Consider the following 24887-nt stretch of genomic DNA (forward strand, 5'->3'; position numbering starts at 1 on the left):
TTCTTGCATGCCCAGAGTAGTGTCGATCACCACTTTAGGGTTAGGAAGCAATTTCCCTCCAGGCCAGATTGGCCAGAGATCCTGGAGGTTGTTTTTTTTGGCCATTTTATGGGTGTGGAGTAGGGGTCACTGAGGGCATGGGGAGAGGTAGTTGTGAATTTCCTGCATTGTGCAGGGGGTTGGACTAGATGATCCTGGTGGTCCCTTCCAACTCTTAACTTCTATTCTATGATTTTATAAATAAAGGTTGAGATTCTGTGCAAGCTCAGGGAAAGCGGACAGTTCTGTATTGTCGCATTGAATATCCTAAGAACATCTTCTTCTTTTCATCTATTTTTTAAAACCTTTATCTTTATTAACTTACATCCTGTACCACAGCCATGAAGTAGTTTTAATAATATACAATAAAGATGCTGCATACCATGGGGGAGAGGCTGTGGTTCAATGGAAGAGCCTCTGCTTTGCATATTGAAGGTCCCAGGTTCAATCCTTAGCATCTCCCATTAAAAGGGTCAGGTAGAGCATCTGATTGGCATGCAGAAGGTCCCAGGTTCAACCCCCCAACATCTCCAGTTAAAAAAGGGACCATGCAGTAGCTTATGTAAAAGACCTCAACCTGAGACCCTGGAGAGCTGCTGCCAGCCTGAGTGGACAATACTGACCTTGATGGACCAATGTCTGATGCATTATAAGGCAGCTTCATGTGTGTTCAAACAAAAGCCACAAAAAAAGCAATGACTAACACTCCAGATTAAATGTTGGGGGACAGCTAATTTCAGTTAAAAACTTTCTGAATTATGGTTTTCAGTTGCCACCAGGAGGATACCAAGTACACCTCCCTAGGTGGTGAGTTTTATTTAAAGGCTGCCGCTACGAAGCTGGTCCAAGACTTGTAGCCATTTGGTGTATTTCAAATGGCATTCTCAAGGGAGCTTTCTCAAAAAATCTGTCCTTGGGTGGATGGACATATTCAGGAGGAGGCATTTCTTGAGTTTTTAACTGCGTTTATGGGGTAGAAGTATTTTAAAATTAATTTTTACAGGTAGGAACTTGGCCTTAATGGCTGTATGGAAAGTTTATAGGCAGGTTAACTAACAGTGCAGTCCTAAGCAGAGTGATCCCCTTCTATGTCCATTGACTTCATTTGGTTTGGAAGGGTGTAACCACTACACCAGCATGGTGTAGTGGTTAAGAGTGGTGGTTTGGAGCGGTGGACCCTGATCTGGAGAACTCCCCACTCCTACAGATGAAGCCAGCTGGGTGACCTTGGGCTAGTCACACTCTCTCGGTCCCACCTACCTCCCAGGGTGTCTGTTGTGGGGGGGGGGAAGGGAAGGTGATTGTAAGCTGGTTTGATTCTTCCTTAAGTGGTCGAGAAAGTCGGCATATAAAAACCAACTCTTCTTCTTCTACTTAGGAATGCAGCCTTAGGGGCTAAGAGAATGACGTGGATAGTTCCTGGTTCTGATCTCACCTTAGCCACAAATTCACTGGACTAGCATGAGGCAAGCCACCGCTCTTAGCCTCGGCTCCTCATTCACAAGATGGGGATAATAAAACCGCTCTACCTCATGGAGCCAAGGGTTCTGACCGCTGAAAGTGCTATACAGGCTCTAAGTATTATTACAGTGCCCTCTGAAACTCTGTAGCCAGTTGTGAATTTGATAACATTTTTTGAGGCCTTGGGTATAGCTTCAGTGCTTTGCGGAGCTTCCTGCCATCCCTTCTGTCTGGTGGTGGGAAATGCAGTCAAGTCGCAGTCGATTTATGGTGACCCCATAGGAGACGTACAGAGGTGGCTTGCCATTGCCTGCCTCTGTGTAGCAACCCTGAACTTTCTTCCGAGATCAGGCTAGCTGGGCCCTTATGTTTAGTACAATACATTCTGCAAAATAAACACATGAGTACATATTAGCATAAGATGTGCAGGATTTTGACAGACTATGTTCAGCTCTAATTTCAAATTCTGTACTTCCCATTCTATTGTTATGTAATTCTCTGAATACTTGTGGAACAAGATAGCCACTGTGACAAGACTGTTAACCTTTGTTTTCCTGTGACATAAATTTCTTCTTAATGGAGTGCAGCCATGAGAAGAAGAAGAGGAGGAGGAGGAGGAAGGGGAGTTGGTTTTTATATCCTGACTTTCTCTACCACTTAAGGGAGACCCAAACTGGCTAACAATCACCTTCCCTTCCCCTCCCCACAACAGACACCCTGTGAGGTAGGTGGGGCTGAGAGAGCTCTAACAGAGCTGTAACTTGCCCAAGATCAGCTGGCTTTGTGTGTAGGAGCAAGGAAACAAATCCAGTTCACCAGATTAGCCCTCGCTGCTCGTGTGGAGGAGTGGGGAATTGAACCCGGTCTCCAGGTCAGACTCCACCGCTCCAAACCACCGCTCTTAACCACTACACCACATGCTGCATCTTGGAAAATTTTGGCTTTTGGTAAATTGTGGGGGATATCAGATTTTCATGAATGACCTCTGTGGGTTTATCAGAGTCATATTATCACAGATTAAATCAGGTATATGAGCCATTCAGATCATACATTTAAACACACACACACACACAACTTTCCTGGATATTTACTTCCAAGTAATATCCTCACTAGAAACTGATTAAAGAGTTAGGTTACATCAGGAATTCTCTGGAGGAAGTGGTTTCTAGATTATATCCTATTGTCTCTCAGTGTATTACCTCTCCGATAATAAATCCCCAGACTCTGATTGCTTTACCTAAGAGTTTTATAAATTGTTAAAGAAAAAATGGTGCTGCTGTTATCAACCCATGTAATTAAACTCTGAGGGAAAAGACTTCCCGTCTCTGGTTTCATGCACAGGTTGTGTTATTAAACTCTGAATTCTTCCATCAGGGCCTCTTGCACTCAGGACGATGTAATCAACTGAGATTTACATGCTGAGATTTAGTGTCCCTCTTTCTGCTCTTTGAAATCCTCACCACAGCTTTTCTTTCAGTGAATCAGATTTTTGGGTTCAGCGAATTTCTACCTAAAAGTAGAGATTTACCACCTGCAGACTCTACAGCAGTGTCTGAATGGCTAGGAAGCCAAATCTACAAGTTCATTGCCCACTAGCAAAAACTGCAACACTCTCAACTTTTTAATATTTTGGGACTCCAGTGTGGTGTTTGACTACTGTTTACAGTGGTGTAAATGTTCACAAATTCTTTGGTGTGGGGTGTGTGTGTGTGTGTGTGTGAAGTGCCGTCAAGTCGCTTCTGACTCATGGAGACCCTATGAATCAAAGTTCTCCAAATTCTTTGGTAGATGCCTCAAAAGTGGCCCCACCATTTGGTTTCCTCATTCTTCTTCCCTTAAAAAAAAAGAAAGAAATAAGTTATTCCTGATGTTGGATGGTGTTTTGAAGGGGGGGAGTTTCAACTAACAGACCACCATTAAAATAGTTCTGAAACCCAGTTATACGAACATAAGAAAAGCCATGCTGGATCAGACCAACGCCCATCAAGTCCAGCAGTCTGTTCACACAGAGGCCAATCAGGTGCCTCTAGGAAGCCCACAAACAAGACAACTGCAGCAGCTTTATCCTGCCTGTGTTCCACAGCACCTTATATAATAGGCATGCTCATCTGATCCTGGAGAGAATAGGTATGCATCATGACTAGTATCCATTTTGACTAGTAGCCATGTATTGCCCTCTCCTCCATGATCATGTCCATTCCCCTTTTAAAGCCTTCCAAGTTGGCAGCCATCACCACATCCTGGGGCAGGGAGTACTTCAATTTAACTATGCATTGTGTGAAGAAAGCTGAACTGTAGCTGAACTGGACAGGAGAGTTGAGGTGAGGGCAAAAGGACTATCCTTTGGTTAGTTGCTCCCCATTTCCGCCATTCTCCTCTTCTCTCCAGCTTCCAGCTACCCTTTATTTGTTTTATCTGTTTTCAATCTCTCACCCTCCAGCTTCAGCAGATGACCCAGCATTCTAGTATTATGAGAGAGGGAGAAAGCCTTCTCCCTGTCCACTATCTTCATACCATGCATAATTTTATAGACCTCTATCATATCTCCCCTTAACCACCTTATTTCCAAGCTAAGCAGCCCTAAGTGTTTTAATCGCTCCTCATAAGGCAGTTGCTGTAGCCCCCTGATTGTTTTGGTTGCTCTTTTCTGCACCTTCTCAAGCTCTGCAACATCTTTTTTAGGTGTAGTGAGCAGAACTGTACACAGTATCCGAAGTGTGGTCTCACCATAGAGTTTTACAAGGGCAATATGATAGCAGCAGTCTTATTCTCTATACCGTGTCTAATTATGGCCAGCATGGAATTTGCCTTTTTCACAGCAGCCTCACACTGGGTTGACATCTTCATTGAGCTATCCACTACCACCCCAAGATCCCTTGGTCTGTTGCTGTCAGCACAGATCCCATCAGTGTATATGTGAAGTTGGGATTTTTTTGCCCCAATATGCATCACTTTACACTTGCTCACATTGAATTTCATTTGCCATTTTAATGCCCATTCCTCCAGTTTGAAGAGATCCTTTTAGAGCTCTTCACAGTCCAATTTTGTTTTAACCATCCTAAATAATGTGGTGTCATCTGCCAACATGGCCACCTTGCTGTTCACCCCCGACTCCAGGTCATTGATGAACAGGTTGAAAAGGACCGGTCCCAACACAGATCCTTGAGGGACCCCACTGCTCACATCACTCCATTGGGAGAACTGGCCATTGATTCCTAATCTCTGCTTCCTCTTTTTCAGCCTGTTTTTATGACGATGTAATTCCTGTTGAATTCATGCCACCTCTGAATAAGGAGCTTCTCTTTAGTCCTCATGACTTGTAGACATGATGGACTTATTTTCTAGGAATCTGTTTAGTCGCCTTCCAAACTAGGACCAAACTAGAGAAAAGTCATCCTTGGGGATGCTGCCACCATTTCAGTGCTTTAATTCCCGCATTGTGGGGCCTGGATCCTGCTTGGGACTACAGCACGTGTGAGAGGAGGGTCTCCTTCCCCACCTCCAATGCTGTTGTCAAGAGCCCCGACCCCCCAGAGGCATTTGGACCCTTGAAAACATCATGGGGGGTTGTCTAGTTTAACCCTAAGTTAGTGGCCATCACCACCTCCTTTGGCAGGGCATTCCTCCAATGTATTTTTATTTGATTGCAGAAATAATTTTATTTCCACTTTATAGTATAGTGTAGTGGAGAAAGCATCAGAAATTGACCTGGGTTCTAATCCCTGCGGAACCATGAACTTCACTGCTTGACCATGAGCCAATGACTATTTCTCAGAGTTACCTACCTCATTGTGAGGTCAAAATGGGCCAGCTCTTTGGGAGAAGGTCATATTACAGATTTGATAAATTTAGTAAATATTGGGTTGAATCCAGCCACCTTTTTTATCTAGCTTCATCCCCTTCCCCCTCCTTATTCAACTTTGAGAGCCAGCGTGGTGTAGTGGTTAAGAGTGGTGGTTTGGAGCAGTGGACTCCGATCTGGAGAATCGGGTTTGATTCCCCACTCCTCCACATGAACGGTGGAGGTTAATCTGGTGAACTGGATTTGTTTCCCCACTGCTACACACAAAGCCAGCTGGGTGACCTTGGGCTAGTCACAGCTCTCTTAGAGCTCTCTCAGCCCCACCTATCGCACAGGGTGTCTGTTGCGGGGAAGGGAAGGGAAGGTGATTGTAAGCCGGTTTGATTCTCCCTTAAGTGATAAGAGAAACTCGGCATATAAAAACCAACTGCTTCATCTTACTGCAGATCCTATCCTGCATGGCTTTCGTATATGCTATTCCCGTGATCCCCAGCATGGGCTTTTTGGGTAGTTAAAGGAGGCTCTCCCCATCCCTTTTCAACAGCAGAAACACGGGTCAGATCCAACTCTTTCCGTCTTCTTCTGTTGCCTTTAATATGCTCAACCTGTTGCCTCTCTAACTTCCTCTAAGAAACCTTTTCAGAAAACTTGTTGGAAGAAAGCAAGTCACTGTGTACTTTTTCTGTTTATGGCTATGCTCCCTTTTGAAAAACAGAATAACTGATTTTTCAACCAAAGCACATTTCCATACTCAAAATATGTATTGTCAGTTGCCGAGGTTTGTCTATTGACAAACCTCTATTTTTTTAAAAACTGACTTGTAATATGTAAAGCACATCATTGTTTGCTGTTCTGGCATTCCCCTTCAGATCTTTACTGTTCTAAAGTATAGCCATCTTGGGTTAAGAAGGAAGCAGCAATAAATAAAGATGCGGAAATGCTGGTAAACACATTGACCTTGGGAACCGGCAAAGCTCTGAAGATCCCTTGTAAAGTCACTGTTGAAACTTTCCATGGTTATTTAAGGGGTTGTGCGGGATTTAAGCGTTCATGTTCGCCTCCCCTGAAATATGCGACCAAATAATGCCCAAGCTATCATTTTAATTTTTTTATTATTATTATTTTTGAGCCTGTGATATAACTGCTCTCTGCTTTGCACAATGGAACAAACAGAGCATGAAATTAAATGTCACATATTAAATCTGCTGATTTAACTTTTTTCTCCCCCCTTTCTCACTCCCACCCCCTTCCTTGTTTGCTTTTGGTGTGGTCAATGCTGTTGCAAAAGCGGAATCTGTACAAAGGCTGTGTAGGTGCAATTCTGAAAAATGAAGTTAATACATAAAAATAGACTTAGTAAGTCGATTCAGAGTAAAAAAAATTAAAATTAGTTTTGGAGCAAAAGAACTGGAGAAAAGGTTGGCTGGGTGCAGTTGCTTCATTTCATAAATGCTGAAGATGGTAAGTCATTGTGTCTGTCTTGTGAAATGCTAAACATTTAAGATAGTCTTCGATGACTTTGGCCATAATCCCAAACCATATTCTGCATGGAGAGTAATGTTCTCCCACTAGTCTACCCCACCATTTCCTCTGCCCCACCTATGTGTGCTGCTGATCTTCCAAGTATCTTATGACCTTGACTGGCATTCAAGTTCTGCTGAGTTGTTCAAACATTCCCTGGGCCTGCAGCTCTGTTTCTGCTATTTCCAAGCCTATGGTTTTCTTATGGGCCTGTGAGGTCACCCACCAAAGCGTGGTGTAGTGGTTAGGAGCGGTGGACTCTAATCTGGAGAACCGGGTTGGTTTCCCCACTCCTCCACATGACGCCAGCCGGGTGACCTTGGTCTAGTCACAGTTCTCTTTAAACTCTCTCAACCTCACCTACCTCACAGGGTGTCTGTTGTGGGGAGAGGAATGAAAGGGGATTGTAAGCTGGTTTGGTTCTCTTTAAAAGGTGGAGAAAATCGGCATATAAAAACCAACTCTTCTTCTTCTTCATTGTTTCTCAAGTGTCAAGAATACTGCTCCCCACCCTGTATGGTTTTGTGCACCCGCCTTTCTTTTCTCCCCTCCTTTCTGTTCATTTATGAGACAGGAGGGGGAAAATGTCTGCTTCAATACAAGCTAGCTATGTGTGTGTTAAGGTAGTAGAGGAAAAGTCATGGTGAACGATAACGGGAACTGGATGGAACCGCTGAGCTCTTAGGCTCCAGACTATGTAAAACAACCAGGTAAGCACGTAATGTTGACGTGCCCCGTCAGAGCATGGATTTGGGATAAATGTCTCTTCCCCAGTACAATCAGGGCTCAGTGATTTTTGCTTGCTAAAGCAGCTGAGCCACAGCTGCGAATAAAACTGTTTTTCTTGACAACGGTCTCGGGTCTCTCTCTCCCCCCCCAAACCCCAGTTTCCACTACATTTACTTCCACAAGGCATTCTTCCTAGGGTTGCCAGGTCCCTCTTTGCCACCGGCAGGAGATTTTTGGGGCGGAGCCTGAGGAGGGCGGGGTTTGGGGAGGGGAGGGACTTCAATGCCATAGAGTTCAATTACCAAAGTGGCCATTTTTCTCCAGGTGATCTGATCTCTGTCGGCTGGAGATCAGTTGTAATAGCAGGAGAACTCCTGCTACTACCTGGCAGTTGGCAACCCTAATGCCGCCATTTTGTTGAGCCCAAAACAAGGGTAATGCCCTCACTGGAGTTGCAACAGGAGGGAAAACCTGAAGGATCTACTGCAGTGGTTCCCAACCTTTTTTTTGGCCATGTCCCACCTAAGCATCTCTAAAATCCTGATGCCCCCCCTGTGACATATAATTCTGGTCTAAACAAGCTTCCAAAGAACATGGCATCCATGAAGGAGAAAAATAAAAGAACGAAAGGACATTTGAAGTAATTACTATACAATAAAATAAAAATGCAAAAGATTCACAGTTAATAACTCATTCTCGAATTGCCCCCCTTAAAAATCAAATTGCCCCCCTGTGGGGTGTGTGCCCCATATTGGGAACCACTGATCTAATGGATCAGGAATACTGTTTCCGGGCACCTGTACCACTGTCCCTGGCACAACTAGAGTGGTAAGAGGGCAGCTCCAGACTGATAGTTTCTAGACTTTCTCTTGGAGCTGGCATCCAAGGTTTTGTCAGCTGTGTTTACTGCATGGCGTTTAGGCTGCCAAAAGAATATGTATTAGTGGGCGGGGAAGCGTCCACTCAGGAGTTGCAACCTGTTGAGTTCGTTTAATATAAGAATGCGCTTTAGGTGCCAACAGACACTGCACTTTGGAAACCTAAACTGGCCTTTCCCCCTGTTTCCTGGCTAAAGAAATATAGCCATGTTGGTGCGTCTGAAATGGCAGCTATTTTTAACCTAAGCACACAAGATTATCCTAAAAGGGAATGAATCAATGCTGCCCCCCCCCTTAAAGAGAAGCTACAAGTCCCTGAGGAGAAGAACTGAACATCATAAACCCTTTCCTGGACAAGGGTTTAAGAAGTTCTCAAAAACCATAAGTGTCTTCCAATATGTATTCTTGACTCTTGAGAAGCAATTTAGCACTAGGAACATATTTACGCTTAAAGCATGAAGGCTTGGCCCAGTCTTCTTGTTAAGGGGTTGTTAATGGATTGTATTTTGAAATGTCAATAGTCTCCATACTTGATCCTTTTGTATTTGATGTCTTTATAAACAAGAGTGACATGTGAATGCTGCTCAACTCATAGGCGTATTATAGGTAAAAAGCCCTTGTAAGGTAGTGCTTGGCATGTTGTTTTCAGAGTGCTGATTAACTACAAATTTAGGGAGTGAGGGATCTCTCTGCTCCACTCACCGCTAGCCTGTGTGGATTAGCAATTGCGTGAGATGAGGCGTCCTTGCACAAGAGACCCTGGAGAGCCGCTGCCGGTCTGAGTAGGCAATACTGACATTGACGGACCAAGGGTCTGATTCAGTAGAAGGCAGCTTCATATGTTCAAGATACCCTCAATTGGCCCAGGTAACCCTTCTAACACAAGTCTTGGGCTCTATGCGTTGTCTAACTCAGCTTCCAAACTGCTTGGTTGAGGAGTGAGAATGAGGTGATGCTTTGAGAGCAATGGTTTTTTTACTGTCTTGACTCAAGATCACGAATTGATCAGGCCACACTTGGAGTATTGTGTGCAGTTCTGGAGTACAATGCCTGAGGTTGGTATACAGAGGTTTCTAGTTTATTCTGGATACAATATCTGCACTAAAAGTCCAGTTAATTCACTGGAGCCAGTGAAAACACATTCCTTGGGATGGCCATCGATCCTACACTTGGGACACTGTCAGACATGTCCAACACCTCCATATACACTAAGGAAGCAAACACCTCTAGGGGAATTGGTTCTTGTAGGTTATCCGGGCTGTGTGGCCGTGGTCTTGGTATTTTCTTTCCTGACGTTTCGCCAGCAGCTGTGGCAGTCATCTTCAGAGGAGTAACACTGAAGGTCAGTGTCTCTGTGTCAAGTGTGTAGGAAGAGTAATATATAGTCAGAAAGGGGGGGTTGAGCTGAATCATTGTCCTGCAAAAAGTATCAAAGGTAATGTGCTAATCATTGTCCTGTAAGTATCAAGATAATGTGCTAATGAGGGTGTGGTATGTTAATATGGAACCATTGTATCCTGAAGTGATCTGTTAATGTGTGAAATCCAAAGTTAATCTGCATGGCTATTGTGGACTGTAGTCTTTGTTAGTCTGGAGGTTTTCAGGACAGGAAGCCAAGCCTTATTCAGCTCAAACCCCCCCTTTCAGACTATATATTACTCTTCCTACACACTTGACACTGAGAGACACTGTCCTTCAGTGTTACTCCTCTGAAGATGCCTGCCACAGTTGCGGGCGAAACGTCAGGAAAGAAAATACCAAGACCATGGTCACACAGCCCGGATAACCTACAAGAACCAATGAACTCTGACCGTGAAAGCCTTCGACCTCTCAGGGAAGTTTCTAGGCAGATATACAACCCTCAGTTTCCTCCCATTCACTTTCTTTTATGTCCTTTCACACACACATGAACACGTGAAGCTGCCTTATACTGAATCAGACCCTTGGTCTATCAAAGACAGTAATGTTTTTTTTTGTTCTTAAAAGGGGTTTTTTTATGCGGCAATTGTTTTTTTTGGCGGGGGAATTTTCTCTCACAGTGAGCACTGTGAAGTAAGCCAATTGCAAAGCAGCATTTAAAGGGGAGGGACTTGTTTGGGGTTTTGGAGACTGCTGGTGCATAGATTCCCAACAGGGAAGTGTGGATCCAGCGAGCAACGAACCTCAAGTAAAACTCCCACGTATAAATGACCTGAGTTACATTATTGTCTGGATTTTTTCTCTTGTTTTACTGTTTAACGGCTGATTTAATTGTTTTAGGGATTGGTATTACAATGGTTATAGGTTTGATAATGGTTTACTAGTTGCATAATTCTCTTTTGGATAATACAGCTTGTACAATTGTATTAAATAAATGCACAATTCCGAACTTCAAAAAAAAAAACAACCCCATTAGCCAATTATGCAAGAAGCCAATTATGCAATAATTATCCAATATGCAAGAAGAAAGTGGTATCGAATTCCTTTTTGTTTGAAACTAAGACTCCCACGATCCTTATGAAGCCTGTGGTCAATTTTGAAGCTCCTGTCTATTTTTGGATGAGCTATACTTGCCAGACACAATCATAGTTTCCATTTAAGGTTGCCAGGTACCTCTTTGCCACCGGTGGGAAGTTTTTGGGGTGGAGCCTTAGGAGGGCGGGGTTTGGGGAGGGACTTCAATGCCATAGAGTCCAATTGCCAAGCAGCCATTTTCTCCAGGTGAGATCGGCTGGAGATCAGTTGTAAAAGCAGGAGATCTCTAGCTACTACCTGGAGGTTGACAACCCTACTTCTGTTGCAAATGGGGAGGGGGCCTTTCTGGCAATAATCTGGGCCACGATGTTCCAAGTCCCTTCATTTGATGCACTTTAACTCCTGCCATCATTATTTTTGAGGCTCCTAGCTTTATTTTCAGGTGAATTATTCCTGCCGGAATCAACCACAGCATCTAGCGCAAAAAGCAGGGGACGAGGATTTCTGAGGATTGCGTGGGCCAGGGATGTTTCAATTCTCTTCATGTGTGGCGCCAAAACTCCAACAATCATCCTGAAGCCAGTGGCCAATTTTGAGGCTCCTAGCTTCGATTTCTGAGGAGTTATGCACGCTCAGACAGACGGGACCTTTTATTATTATAGATTTAGGAAATTTATGTGCTGCCTCTCCAGAGTTTTGCCCAAGGAGGCTTACAAGTAAAAGCAATACTATAACATCATAAAATAATAAATTACCAATATAAAAACAAAACAATCTATTGAAACAAGCCATTAAAAAGAATCCAGGGACATAAAAAATAGCATAAAACAACAACTGAGTAACCTAAAAGGGTATCCATAAAGCATGTCTCAGTGGGTGAAAAAGCTAAACAAACAAACCCTTATTTAAAAGTTGGATAAAAATTAATATTTTGTCCGGCACCTAAAAGGTAGCATGCTAGGTGCCAGGGGAACCTCAAGGGGGAGCATATTCCTCAGGTGAGGTGCTCCCACTAAAAAATGCCACCTTTCGTTGTTTGGTTGTAATGTCAGTTCATTTAAATCAAATGTGTATTTTAAAATGAGCAGTGTCTAACACATGACTTCAAAAAAAGAGAGATTTTTAAAGATGTTCAAGTTTATGTAAGCCCATTTTGTTCAACTGTGATGCACCAGAATCTTTGTGATTTAATTCTAAAATAAATGTATTTATTTACAAAATTTATATCCTGGCTTTCTGCCCTCAGAAGGGCCACCAAAGTGACTAACAATTTGAAACATGCATGACAGAATCATATTTTTAAACCTCCTTCTCCTGACATGTTACCTTGATGTCACATGCTTGCAGCTTGGTGGGGACCGTGCTATTATTGCCTTGGGGAAGAGAAAGAAGGCAAAAGGGAGCTTTTCCGGGGAGGAGGGGCATCTTTTTCCTGTGCTAAAAAAGAATCCTCTCCACCAAAGGGACCTTGCCTCATTGCCTCGGAGCATGTGTTTAAAAGCAGTAGGAGGTGTGGTACCCTTGCTGCCTACATATGTACACCAAACAGTAACCATACTAATGGCAGCTTGAGGTTCGCTGGCAACACAGTTGGTGAGGTTCCAGGACTCATCCGAGGGTCTTGACCCAACTGCTGAAGACCACGAATCCCCTAATAACTCATGAACACATGAAGCTGCCTTATACTGAATCAGACCCTTGGTCCATCAAAGTCAGTATTGTCTACTCAGACTGGCAGCGGCTCTCCAGGGCCTCAGCAGAGGGCTTTCACCTACTTGCCTGGCCCCTTTAACTGGAGATGCCAGGGATTGAAGCTGGGACCTTCTGCATGCCAAGCAGATGCTCTACCGCTGAGCCACGGCCCCTCCCCAACTCTTTGTCCAGATTTATTTTATAACCAGATCATAGCCCAAATTCTCTCTCGCTCTTGCTAAATGTATCATAGCTGAAAACTAAGTTTGTTTAGGGAGGGTGAACAGTATTCTCAATTCCACTTTTTTTTTGTCTCCCCCCTCCCCCCAACACACTTCACTCTCTGCTGACCTTTGGCATTTAATCATTCCATTAATTGGATAAAGCTTGTACATGTAATGGAGAAACAATTTGCTACTTGAGTAATAACCTCAGTTACTATATACTATTGGTCATATTGCTCTTTCTTCCCTGTTTTGGAATGCCATGGAGCTGTTCATGAGGTCTTCGGACCACTCAATCGATGACCCCCCAGCCGTCAGAAGCGTCAAGGATTCCATATCCATAAAACCCTTACGAATAGCTGGTGCCCAAGTTATTATAGATTATAGAGGGTTGGGTTGCTCTGTCCTCCAGTCGAATGTGGGGAGAATATAGTTGTGCCTTCCCCCCAGTGCAAAAATTGGCCAGTTTTCTCTTTGCCAGGTATTTTTGGCAGAGACCCAGTATATTAACGTCGCCGTCATTAGACCTTGAAAGGCTGAATGTTCAGGATCTGTTGTTGGGGAAAACGTTGCGTTTACTTTCCAGCTTAAAGAGTGTTAATTAAGATGACATTCCACGTTCCGTGATTATCCAAATTGTTACCCAAGTTACCTTTGATGATATTTTCCCGCCTGTCACTGAGCTCTGAAAGATGCCTGATATCCCGAGCTTGTAAATGCTGATTTATTAATTGCCAGCCGTATGGAAATGTGTCGGAATAGCTTCCCCTTTATTATTGACATCCTGGTACGAGGGGATACAAGTGCCTGCTTTCAATGCCATTTCCTTGTTCTGTCTTTCCAGGCTCATATTGTGAAACTGACCAAGCCGGTAGCACTGTGGACCCAGCTGGATGTATGCAAGTGGCTGAAGAAACACTGCCCAAATCAGTATCAAATCTACAGTGAGTCATTCAAACAGCATGACATAACTGGTAAAGTATGAAATATCAGACATATTTTGCTTTAGAGATTGTGTGTGCGATTTCCCCTACCCTCCTCGCCGTCTTATATCAGCGGCAAGGTTTGATAAAAAATGCATATTGCATTATTTGTCAGTTTGGCAGCAGTGAGAGATCAGGAAGGAAGAAACAGCAAATGCGGCAAGCATTATTTGAAGGGATGATTCATGGGAAGTGTACAGCAAGAGAGCCTTACTGCAATTAAAGGCTTGTGGTTGTAACTGTTCGTTGTTTTTAATAATGCAGGCCCATCTTGCAAATCTGGCTGAAAGGAAGGGGATGGCTGAAATAAGCCAAGGAATTCCGATCTAACGGGACTGTGGCTCTGAGAAACCACATGAGTGGCCGAGGCTAATTTGTTTCCCTGCTCCTACACATGAAGCCAGCTGGGTGACCTTGGGCTAGTCACAGCTCTCTCAGCCCCACCTACCTCACTGGGTGTTTGTTGTGGGGAGGGGAAGGGAAGGTGATTGTAAGCTGGTTTGATTCTTCCTTAAATGGTAGAGAAAGTCAGCATATGAAAACCAACTCTTCTTCGGTGGAATTTGCTAGTTTAGGGTGGATCCAGCCCGATTTTTTTTTAATTCCCGTGCCTTCCACAAGTTCAGGGTAGCTTACAGAGTGGGTGTGTAAATATACAGCCACAACAAAACAGACTGCATAAAATAACGCAACAGCATGACCGAACTCTAGCAGATAAGCCAATGAAACTAATGAGGCAAACTTCTGGAATAAACAAGATGCCAACACCCACCCACCCCAAATGTGGCCGAGGAACGAACTCCGCACCTCCTCTGGAAGACTGCCTCCCTGAATAGTCCAGCACCTGCTGAAAAGGCCCACACTCCTTTGCAGAAGTGCAAACTTGTCCGGTGCCACTAGCAACCTCTGCTAGGTCAACCTAAGGTGACGCTTAGATTCATACCGAGAGAGGCAGTTCACAAAATAATCTTTGTGTGGAAGGAATTCGAATCTAGTAGCACTTGAGATTTGAATCTAGTAGCACTTGAGAGTCTAACAAGATTTGGGGTGTGTAAGCTTTCGAGAGTCAAAGTTCCCTTCATCAGATATCTGATGGGGGGCACTTCGACTCTCAAAAGCTGATAACCAGAAAGTCTTGTTTGTCTCTAGGGTGCTGTTGGTCTTGAATCTAGCTGGTAGGTGCTATGGCTCAGTAGTAGAGCATCTGCTTGGCGTGCAGAAGGTCCCTGGTTCCATCCCTAGCATCTCCAGTTAAAGGGACTAGGCAAGTAGGTGATGTGAAAGACCTCTGCCTGAGACCCTGGAGAGCCACTGCAGGTCTGAGTAGACAATACTGATTCGATGGACCAAAGGTCTGATTCAGTATAAGGCAGCTTCATGTGTTCAAGGAGGTATGGTGTGACCACCTGCGTTTTCTGCTTTTCTTCCTTCTGTGAAAATACCTGGCTTTGTGCCTGGCCATCCCAGTGACAGAATGACAAGGAAGGTGGACATGTATTTTTTTTTAAAAAAAATCATTAAAAAGAGGTTCCATAAGGTAGTTTGGGGTTAAATGTCTCTTCATAGGCCTCATCTTTCTGTCCCTCTAACAGATAGTCCTGTGAAGGATAATTAGATCCCTTCCTCTCTCTTTCTCTTCTTTTCGTCTCTCTTGTGCTAATATGATGCCAAGGAATACAAAATTCTGTGACTGCTGTATTTTATTCATATGCTACCTTACCCTGAGCACGGTTTTTGGTCAGTATAGCTCAGTATTGCCTACTCTGACCGAACACACATGAAGCTGCCTTGTACTGAATCAGACCCTTGGTCCATCAAAGTCAGTATTGTCTACTCAGATTAGCAGCGTTTCTCCAGGGTCTCTGGTAGGGGTCTTTCACATCTGCCTAGTCCCTTTAACTGGAGATGCCAGGGATTGAACCTGGGACCTTCTGCATGGCAAGCAGATGCTCTACCACTGAGTCACGTGCTCTACCACGGAGACTGGCTGCAGCTTCCCAAGGTTTCAGGCAAAGGGATCTCTTTTTGCAGTGCCTGCTATCTGTTTTTTTTTTTTTAAATGACTAGCTAAAAGATTAAAATTCCAGCATCTGATATATTGCAACATTTTAAAAAATCCAAAACGGCAAACAAAATCCACCGGAAAGTCGAGCAGAGAGGGAAAATAAATTCTATCCATATTGCAGACGAGCATTCATAAAATTAATAAGGGGATATCAGATCTATTGAAAAGCTTCAGCATGCTCTTTGTTATTTCTGGAATGAAACTGGGTTGTGTGGGAGGCTTACTGTCGGAACGGGAAGCCCTGAAAAGTCACAGTATTGTGAGCTGAACATGTTTGCGGCTCTTGGAATCCTGACCTTATGCCTGGAATTCTCACAGCCTCATGGTTGCAAAGATAATACAGTGGGGCTTCTTGTTGTCTGGGATTTCATAAGCTATTTTGAACAGGTTATAAACTGGATTCCTCACCTTCCGCTAATTAAAAAAAGATTAAATCCCTTCCACTGGTGAAGAATTTAATATCGGAGCTTCTAATTGCGCAGACTAACAAATGCAAACGGAACATCCCAGCCTATCTAAATACATAACAATGCACTTAAATAAAGTCTTCTACCCGGTTGTTGATGTTATAAACATCCTGAATCGGTGGACACCATATACAAGGTGTGAACCGTGAACCATGTTTTAAGACACATGGAATAACTATTTTAACATAAAGCCAAACAGAATAAAAGGCTTTTATATATATATTTTTTTTTACCTTGTAAAACATTTGTGTATATGTCAGGATGTGTATTGTAAAATTGTGTATGTACAACCACTGAGGAAGGCCTGTAAAAGGCCGAAACGCACCTGGTCATATTTTGGTCATTTTATGTACTTAACATCAAATGCATTGATAATATTTGTAACTATGTTTGTGCTTTTTAGGAAGCCTGTATTTTAGGCCCCATCTTTTTAAATACTGTTGTGCACAATATATAATAAAAATAGATGTATTGGTTGTTATATTAGATAGTGTTTAGCTCAGCCCCTTTGGTTTTCCCTTAAGTAAAGTTCTCCATGTGCGTTGTAAGTAGTTAATTCAGATTTTAAATGGTTGGTATGGTTGAGTGTTTGCCAGTGCCCAAGATCTGGAAAAGTTGCTAGGAAAAGTTGAGGGCAGCAGGAAACGAGGAAGACCTAACAAGAGATGGATTGACCCAATAAAGGAAGCTACAGCCCTCAATTTGCAAGATCTGAGCAAGGCTGTCAAAAATAGGACATTTGGGAGGACATTGATTCATAAGGTCACCATGAGTCAGAAGCGACTTGACGGCACTTAACACACACACAAAATCTGGTAGCTTGACCCAAGTGAAAGAATCCATCCTCACACACACCAGGAAGTTTGAGGAGAGGGGGCATTCTGATTTTGTGCAGAAAGCTTCGGAAATGTAAAAACAGCATAATAGTGTCTTGTACTGCTTCTAAATGACGGGGCTGGTGTGAAGTGAGGAGGGCCCATGGCTCAGTGGTAAAGCATCTGCATGGCATAAAAAGGTCCTGGGGATTTTTTTTAAAGCTGGAGATGCTGGGGATTGAAACTTGGATCTGGTGTGTGCCAAGCAGATCCTCTGCCACTTAGCCATAGCTCCTCCCCATAATATAAATCATTGGAAGCCACTTCAAAGAGTTAACCTCTATGGTGGCCCGGATACTCTTAGTTGAGGGACAATCCAGCAGCTTGGTGTAGTGATTAAGTGCGGTGGACTCTAATCTGGTGAACCGGATTTGATTTCCCCACTCCTCCATGTGAGCAGCGGAGTCTAATCTGGTGAACCGGGTTGGTTTCCCCGCTCCTACACATGAAGCCTGTTGGGTGGCCTTGGGCTAGTCACAGTTCTCTTAGAGCTCTCTCAGCCCCACCTGCCTCACAGGGTGTCTGTTGTAGGGAGAGGAAAGGGATTGTAAGCTGGTTTGATTCTCCTTAAAAAGGTAGAGAAAGTCGGCATAGAAAAACCGATTCGTCTTCTTTCTCCTCCTCCTTCTCTTCCTCTTCCTCCTCCTCCTCCTCATCTTCTGCTTCTGTTTCTGCTGCTGCTTCTGCTGCTGCTGCTGGGGCAGCTACATTACTTGGCTCATGCAGTTGCTACATATACAGCAGCATTCCTATAGAGTGTGAACAATAGGCACCTGGCTTTAATCAGCTGTGCGCACACATTTCTGAGATCCTGGCTCAATTAGGCAGTGTGTTGAATGGCTGCTTGTGAATGGCAAATCAAATGCCGCATGTAGAACTTCTGTATCAACCGAGCATCTCCGCAGGACTGAGCCAGTCCATACATTCAACTGCAAGCCATCACCCACTGCGTGATCTGCATGTATGAATAACCCCAACATCTGCATGTATGAATAACCCCAATTTTGTCAACAGAAAGAGAAACAAAGGTTGCCTTTTCTGGCTTTCCCAAGTGAGGCTCTAGAGACCTGTAATAATTTTCAGTTCCTCAAGGGGGAGCTTGCACACAAATTTACTATGCTGGTGTGTGTTTTAATGGTGTGTGTGTGTGTGTATATGTCTTGTGTTGTTTGTTTGGTTCACTCTGTAATGAGATCCTGCCTTAGAGAGAATGAATTGCAATTATTCAGAGAGCTATAATTTAATACAGCGGATGCATTTTATCCCCATACCTGTCAAAATGTTTGAGGTCCAAGAGACAGGGCTTCTTGTTCCAGCCATTGTAGCTACATTTGCTTAGATTTTGGTCACTCCTCTTCCTCTTCTCTCCCTCCCCGCCCCCAGCTTTTGTTTTAAACTGCTGAAAGCATTATTTTCTAGTCTGAAGTTTCCATGGGCGGCAAACTTAGCTTCTTTCTCATCTTTTGTGTGTGTGTGTGTGAGAGAGAGAGAGAGACGGAGAGAGCAAGAGATTTTCCTTATTAAACAACATTCCAAGTATTAACCAAAGGGGAAAGGATCTTCCTCATATAACCAGAAATGAAAGCTTCCTAATACCTTTAGGACAAATTTAAAATGATACAAAACAGTGTGCAAGCTTGTGAGTTCTCCAGAACTCTTCATCAGGCTGTCTGTTTAAATGGTGCTGGGTAGGTGGCAGAAGAAAAAAGATGTCTCAATCTGTGGTCTTAAGGCCTTCTCTTGTAAGCATCCTGTATAAAATGCAGGTGTGCAGATTTTAAATGGTGCTGGAGTCAGGTTGCAATAGGGTTGCCAGCTCCGGGTTGGGAAATACCTACAGGTATTTGGGGCAGAGCCTGAGGAGGGCGGGATTTGGGGAGGAGAGGGACTTCAATGCCAGGGTTTGGAGAGGGGAGGGACTTCAGTGCCATAGAGTCCAATTGCCAATGTGGCCATTTGCTCCAGGGGAACTGATCTCTGTCGGCTGGAGCTCAGTTGTAATAGCGGGAGATCACCAGCTACCACCTGGAGGTTGGCAACCCTAGGTTGCAACCTTGGCTTTCTTTGAAGAGGAGGCCCCAAAAAATAGTGGAAAAACCCAATGGGATCTACTGCTGTTTTTAAATATTTTGAATGGGAAATGATGTGAATCCATAGAACAGACAGTCATATATTTGAGGTAACAAGTTGACCTCCATCAGGGAAACCTGGAGCAAGCTACACACTGGGCACTGGAAATGGCCACACTTTATTGATGAAATGAGAGGGAAGAGCTGGCCAGTTTTAACTGGACATGTGAGATGCATCTACAAATACATGCCTGCTTGCTGTACGGGGCTGCACTGTATTTTGCACTCAGGTTTGTTTATTTCTATCCTCCTTTTCTCCCCCATGGGGGTCCAAAACTGCTGACGGCATCATTCTCCCCTCCTCCATTTTCTCACAGCAACAGGGCTATGAGGTAGATGAATATGACTGGCCCAAGGTTACCCAGCGAGTTTCCATGGCGGAGTGGGGATTCAAACCAGAGACTCCCAGGATCCTAGTCTATTGCTCTCGTCTACTATGCCACACCAGCTCTGGTTGCCTGTGCATCATAAGCCCATTTTAGTTCTTGGGCCAATTGCAAGAGGACAGGATTCAGTCTGCGGGGTGGAGCTTCCGTACCCTGCTTTTAAAGCTAGCGTTGCTCCATATCTCAAAAGCAGCGGAAGTATTTTGCTGACCGCAACTAAAAATGTCTCTCTTTAAAAGGTAAAGGTCCCCTTTGTAAGCACCGGGTCATTACTGACCCATGGAGTGACGTCACATCTTGATGTTTACTAGGCAGACTTTGTTTACGGGGTGGTTTGCCATTGCTTTCCCCAGTCATCTTCCCTTTACCCCCAGCAAGGTGGGTAATCATTTTACCGAACTCGGAAGGATGGAAGGCTGAGTCAACCTTGAGTCGGCTACCTGAAACCAACTTTCGTCGGGATCAAACTCAGCTTGTGAGCAGAGCTTTTTGACTGCAGTACTGCAGCTTAACACTCTGCGCCACGGGGAGCCAAATTCTTAAAATAGTGACACAGGGCAGCGTTCTTTTTGAAAGTCCAAAGCAACCTGGGTCCTTCAGCATAGTGTAGTAGTTAAGAGCAGTGGTTTGGAGCGGTGGAGTCTGATCTGGAGAACCGGGTTTGATTCCCCACTCCTCCACATGAGCAGTGGGGACTAATCTGGTGAACTGGATTTGTTTCCCCTCTCCTACACACGAAGCCATCAGGGTGACCTTGGGCTAGTCACAGCTCTCTCAGCCCCACCTACCTCACAGGGTGTTTGTTGTGGGGAGGGTAAGGGAAGGTGATTGTAAGCCAGTTTGATTCTCCCTTAAGTGGTAGAGAAAGTTGGCATATAAAAGCCAACTCCTCCTCTTCCTCCTCCTCCTCCTCCTCCTTTTCCTTCTTCTTCTTCAATATCATTGCAGAATGTCTTTTTCTCAAGTCTCTTATGCATGCAGAATAATGGTTCACTGGAGTGTAGCTGGAATCAACTTACTGAAGTACCTTGTGCCCTGAACTGGATGGCCAAGCTTGGACTCATCTTGTCAGATCTCGGAACCTCAGTAGGGTCAGCCATTGTTAGTACTTGGAGACCGCCAAGGAAGTCCAGGGTTGCTACACAGAGGCAGGAAGTGGCAAACTACCCGTTAGTCTCTTGCCTTGAAAACCTTGTGGGGTCTCCATAAATTGGCCATAATTTGAAGGCATTTTACACCTCCAGGAACCTTGTCCTCAGATTAGTGTTTTTTTCCCTTCCAAGGTTTAAATTTTATAAATGCATGGATACATTTGGGAACCAACATAGAGCCTGGTGTAGTGGTTAAGAGCGGTGGTTTGGAGCGGTGGACTCTGATCTGGAGAACCAGGTTTGATTCCCCACGCCTCCACATGAGCGGCGGAGGTTAATCTGGTGAACTGGATTTGTTTCCCCACACCTGCACATGAAGCCAGCTGGGTAACCTTGGGCTAGTCACACTCTCTCAGACCCACCTACCTCACAGGGTATCTGTTGTGGGGAGGGGAAGGGAAGGTGATTGTAAACTGGTTTGAGTCTTTCTTAAATAGTGGAGAAAGTCAGCATATAAAATCCAACTCTTCTTCTTTAATTTTCCTGCATACCTACAAAACTGCCAATAATTCTGACAAGAAAAAAAAGCCACATTGATTTTCTGCATCCACCCTCAGGATCGTAGAAGAAACCTGCCATTTATAAAGCAGGTGATCTCAAAACACGGCCGCTTTCAAGCTGTTTCAAACTGTGCCCTTCCCCAAAAGAATCAATGGCTGTTGGGGGGGGGGGAGAATAAGGTGGCTCTCAGATGTGGTAACCAGATGTAACAAAATCAGTTAAAAGGCACAGAAATGAGCATATTGGAGGAGTTAAATTCAGAGGAATTCTCTAATATTTCAGTCTTTAGCACAGTCTTTTGAACATTTTACATTTTACTGAAGTTATTTTAAGGTGTGTTTGTACATTTAGTATAGGGTACTATTTTGACAGTCACAGGCTCATTCGTGTTGAAACTTGTTATTCAAACTCATCCTTGATATCCCCTCCCCACTTCCTTATTGGGGTTTTAATGAAACCAAGGTTACTTCAGTAGAATTAAGCCATCAGGCGCATAAGCCGAAAGCCTCACACACGGTAACTTAATGCTCATTTTGCTTGCTAAGACTTAATTTTACAAGATCCAGCATTTGAAGTGGGGAAGAGACAAAAGAGGCAGGGGAGTAAAAATCGTTAGCTTTGACATTTGTTTGGAAACACAACTTAGCCAATTTTGCAAAGAGCATAACTACAGGGTAGAGTCAGTGTTATTCCACCACCCCATACCTCTCCAATAATCTCCCAGGGAAGATAATTTTGTGGATGGAATTTAATATAGGCCCAACCTTTTGGAGTTTGATCTGCTCCGAGATCTACAGTTATGGATGTTTTGTGTCCTATAGGAGGCCCTGCCAGAGCCAAAAATGAACTAAACGCAATGGTGGCAATTAATATGACAGAAAGTATAAGGCCAAGGTCACAACAGACCAGTTAATTGGGGACTGCAAACCTTGAAGCGGGACCTCGGCCTCCAGAAGAAGAAGAAGTAGAGTTGGTTTTTATATGCCAACTTTCTCTACCACTTAAGGTTCAGGAATCTCTCTTCTGCAACTCTACCCCCCCCCCAGCGTGGTGGAGAGCCAGCGTGGTGTAATGGTTAAGAGCGGTGGTTTGGAGTGGTGGAATCTGATCTGGAGAATGGGGTTTGATTCCCCACTCCTCCACATGAAGCCATCTGGGTGACCTTGGGCAAGTCACAGCTTTATTAGAGCTCTCTCAGCCCCATTTCTAATCTTTGAATTGTTCTTGTCCATAAGAGGTCTACACTATTAATATCATTATTTTTTGGTAAGTGGTTAACTTCACTAAAATATAGACCTCTTTTATTTTTGATATCCAATCATGTATCTTAGGGGAAGCTTTCTGATTCCACTATCTAGCAAAGACCATTCTGGCTGCAGTTATCATATGTAACGCAACTGTCCTTTGATCTCTTGGATTATCAAGAAGATAATTCAACAAGATCATAGAATCATAGAGTTGGATGGGGCAACAGGGTCATCTAGTCCAACTCCCTGCACAATGAAGGAAATTCTCAACTACCTCCCCACGCCAGTAAAGCCCACAAACAAGACAACTGCAGCCCCATTGTTCAGCCTGTGTTCCAAAGAACCTAATATAATAGGCATGCTCATCTCATCCTGGAGAGAGTGGGCATGTATCATGACTAATATCCATTTTTACTGGAAGTCATGAATAGCCCTCTCCTCCATGAACAGGTCCACTCCCCTCTTAAAGCCTTCCAAGTTGGCAGCCATCACTGCATCCTGGGACAGGGAGTTCCACCTCCTACACATGAAGCTTGCTGGGTGACCTTGGGCTAGTCACAGTTCGCTCTGAACTCTCTCAGCCCCACCTACCTCACAAGGTGTCTGTTGTGGGGAGAAGGAAGAGGAGATTGTAACCCGGTTTGATTCTCCTTAAAAGGTAGAGAAAATCGGCATGTAAAAACCAACTCTTCTTCTTCTGTAATGTATATACGAGGAATAAAGCAATGGCAATTGCCTAAAGCACACAACCTTATTCCCTAGTATAAAAATTTTAAACAGCCTTCAGATACTTAAAGACTTACTGGTTCACCTGGCCCAGGCAAAAGCAGGAAAGCCTTTGTGTGTGAGAGTGACAGTAGCCAAGATTCTGCTTACATATTCATTAATACCGTAGAAGAATTTCTCTTTGTGGAAGTGTGATTTCCCCACCTTACCCCTCTTGCAGCATTATAAATCCCGCCCCCCGGTGCCGCTCTTGGGAGATGGGGCCCCAGCATTAGATTGTGGGGAGATCCGATGTCTGCTGCAGGAGGGAGGACTCGGTGATAGCTGCTCCTCTTGTGCCCCCCATCTTGAGTTGACATTTAAGGGTTTTGAGATCCTTGTGAACTGTTTTATTTCCAGACAGAGGGGAACAAGCAAACTTAGTCAGAGCTTGGTCAACTTCCCTTAACACACCATGTGAAAGTCTACCTTCTGGTCCAAGTAACTGTCGGCGGGGCAGCCGTATGGGAAGATCTGACACATCGAAGTGGGAAATTTCCCTGGTTTGGGCCCAAGGAACTGCTCACATCTGAAGACTCAGGAGTTTCTTCCATTGCGGCCCTTTTGGGGCTAGCTCAGGAATTGGCCGTATCTGTGAAGGGCCGTAGCTCAGTGGTAGAGCATCTGCTTGGCATGCAGAAGGTCCCAGGTTCAATCCCTGGCATCTCCAGTTAAAGGGACTAGGCAAGTAGGTGATATGAAAGACCTCTGCCTGAGACCCTGGGGAGCTGCTTCCGGTCTGAGTAGACAATACTGACTTTGATGGACCATGGGTCTGATTCAGTATAAGGCAGCTTCATGTGATGGTCATGGCTTGGAAAGTAGTCTGAGGCATGATGGAGAATGTAAATCCTTCCAGTCGAGCACTGCATAACTTGTGATTTTATGTCCCTTTAGGACTTTTCTGGGAACTTCTCTGTATTTCCAGGGAATAACTAGAAAGACCTCAATTTTTTGTTGGTTGCCAATGGTTTACTTAATTGAAAAGAGTACCCTTTTATTCATATACCTCTTCTTTATTCAGCAACCCATAACATAGGCTCAATGTTCAGGGAGAAAAGCATTTCTCTCAAGAAAGCGCCAAGAAAGCAGGGATTAAGTTTTCATCTCTAACGACCACACTTCACCTCTTCTGACACATGAAATTTTGCAGCTAGCAAATGTTCAGGCGCTTTAACTGATGTGTTACTGACAACCACCAATCTGTTTGATAAGGAAAACCCAATAAACAAAAAGCACGCCCTGAAAAACTCCCGAGGAGAAGAGCAGGCATTCTTCACCTGTCAGTGGAAAGGAAAGTCAGTTTTCAAAGGGGGAAAGAAATGTGGTTTTAGAATTTGCGTGGTTTTAAATGGAAAAGTCGGAAGGAAGCACCAGACAACAGTCATAGGGGAAAGGCTGAAAATATATATATATATTGAGACAGGGCTTGTTTCAAATTTCCCTGTGCGGTACAATCATAAGAACATAAGAAAGGCCATGCTGGATCAGACCCAGGTCCATCAAGTCCAGCAGTGG

The 24887-nt window shown here is 44.1% G+C and overlaps 1 protein-coding gene across 1 annotated transcript in view; it reads left to right on the forward strand.

Annotated features, from left to right (window-relative positions):
* Positions 1 to 24887, forward strand: part of SAMD12 (sterile alpha motif domain containing 12) — a 230977-nt gene that overhangs the window by 37680 nt on the left and 168410 nt on the right. Inside the window, exon 3 of the mRNA XM_056854752.1 lies at positions 13645 to 13774. Coding sequence (XP_056710730.1) covers positions 13645 to 13774 — 130 coding nt within the window. The remainder of the gene's footprint in view (positions 1 to 13644; positions 13775 to 24887) is intronic.

This window comes from Euleptes europaea, chromosome 8 (assembly GCF_029931775.1).
Source record: "Euleptes europaea isolate rEulEur1 chromosome 8, rEulEur1.hap1, whole genome shotgun sequence".
NCBI classification, from domain to species: Eukaryota; Metazoa; Chordata; class Lepidosauria; order Squamata; family Sphaerodactylidae; genus Euleptes; species Euleptes europaea.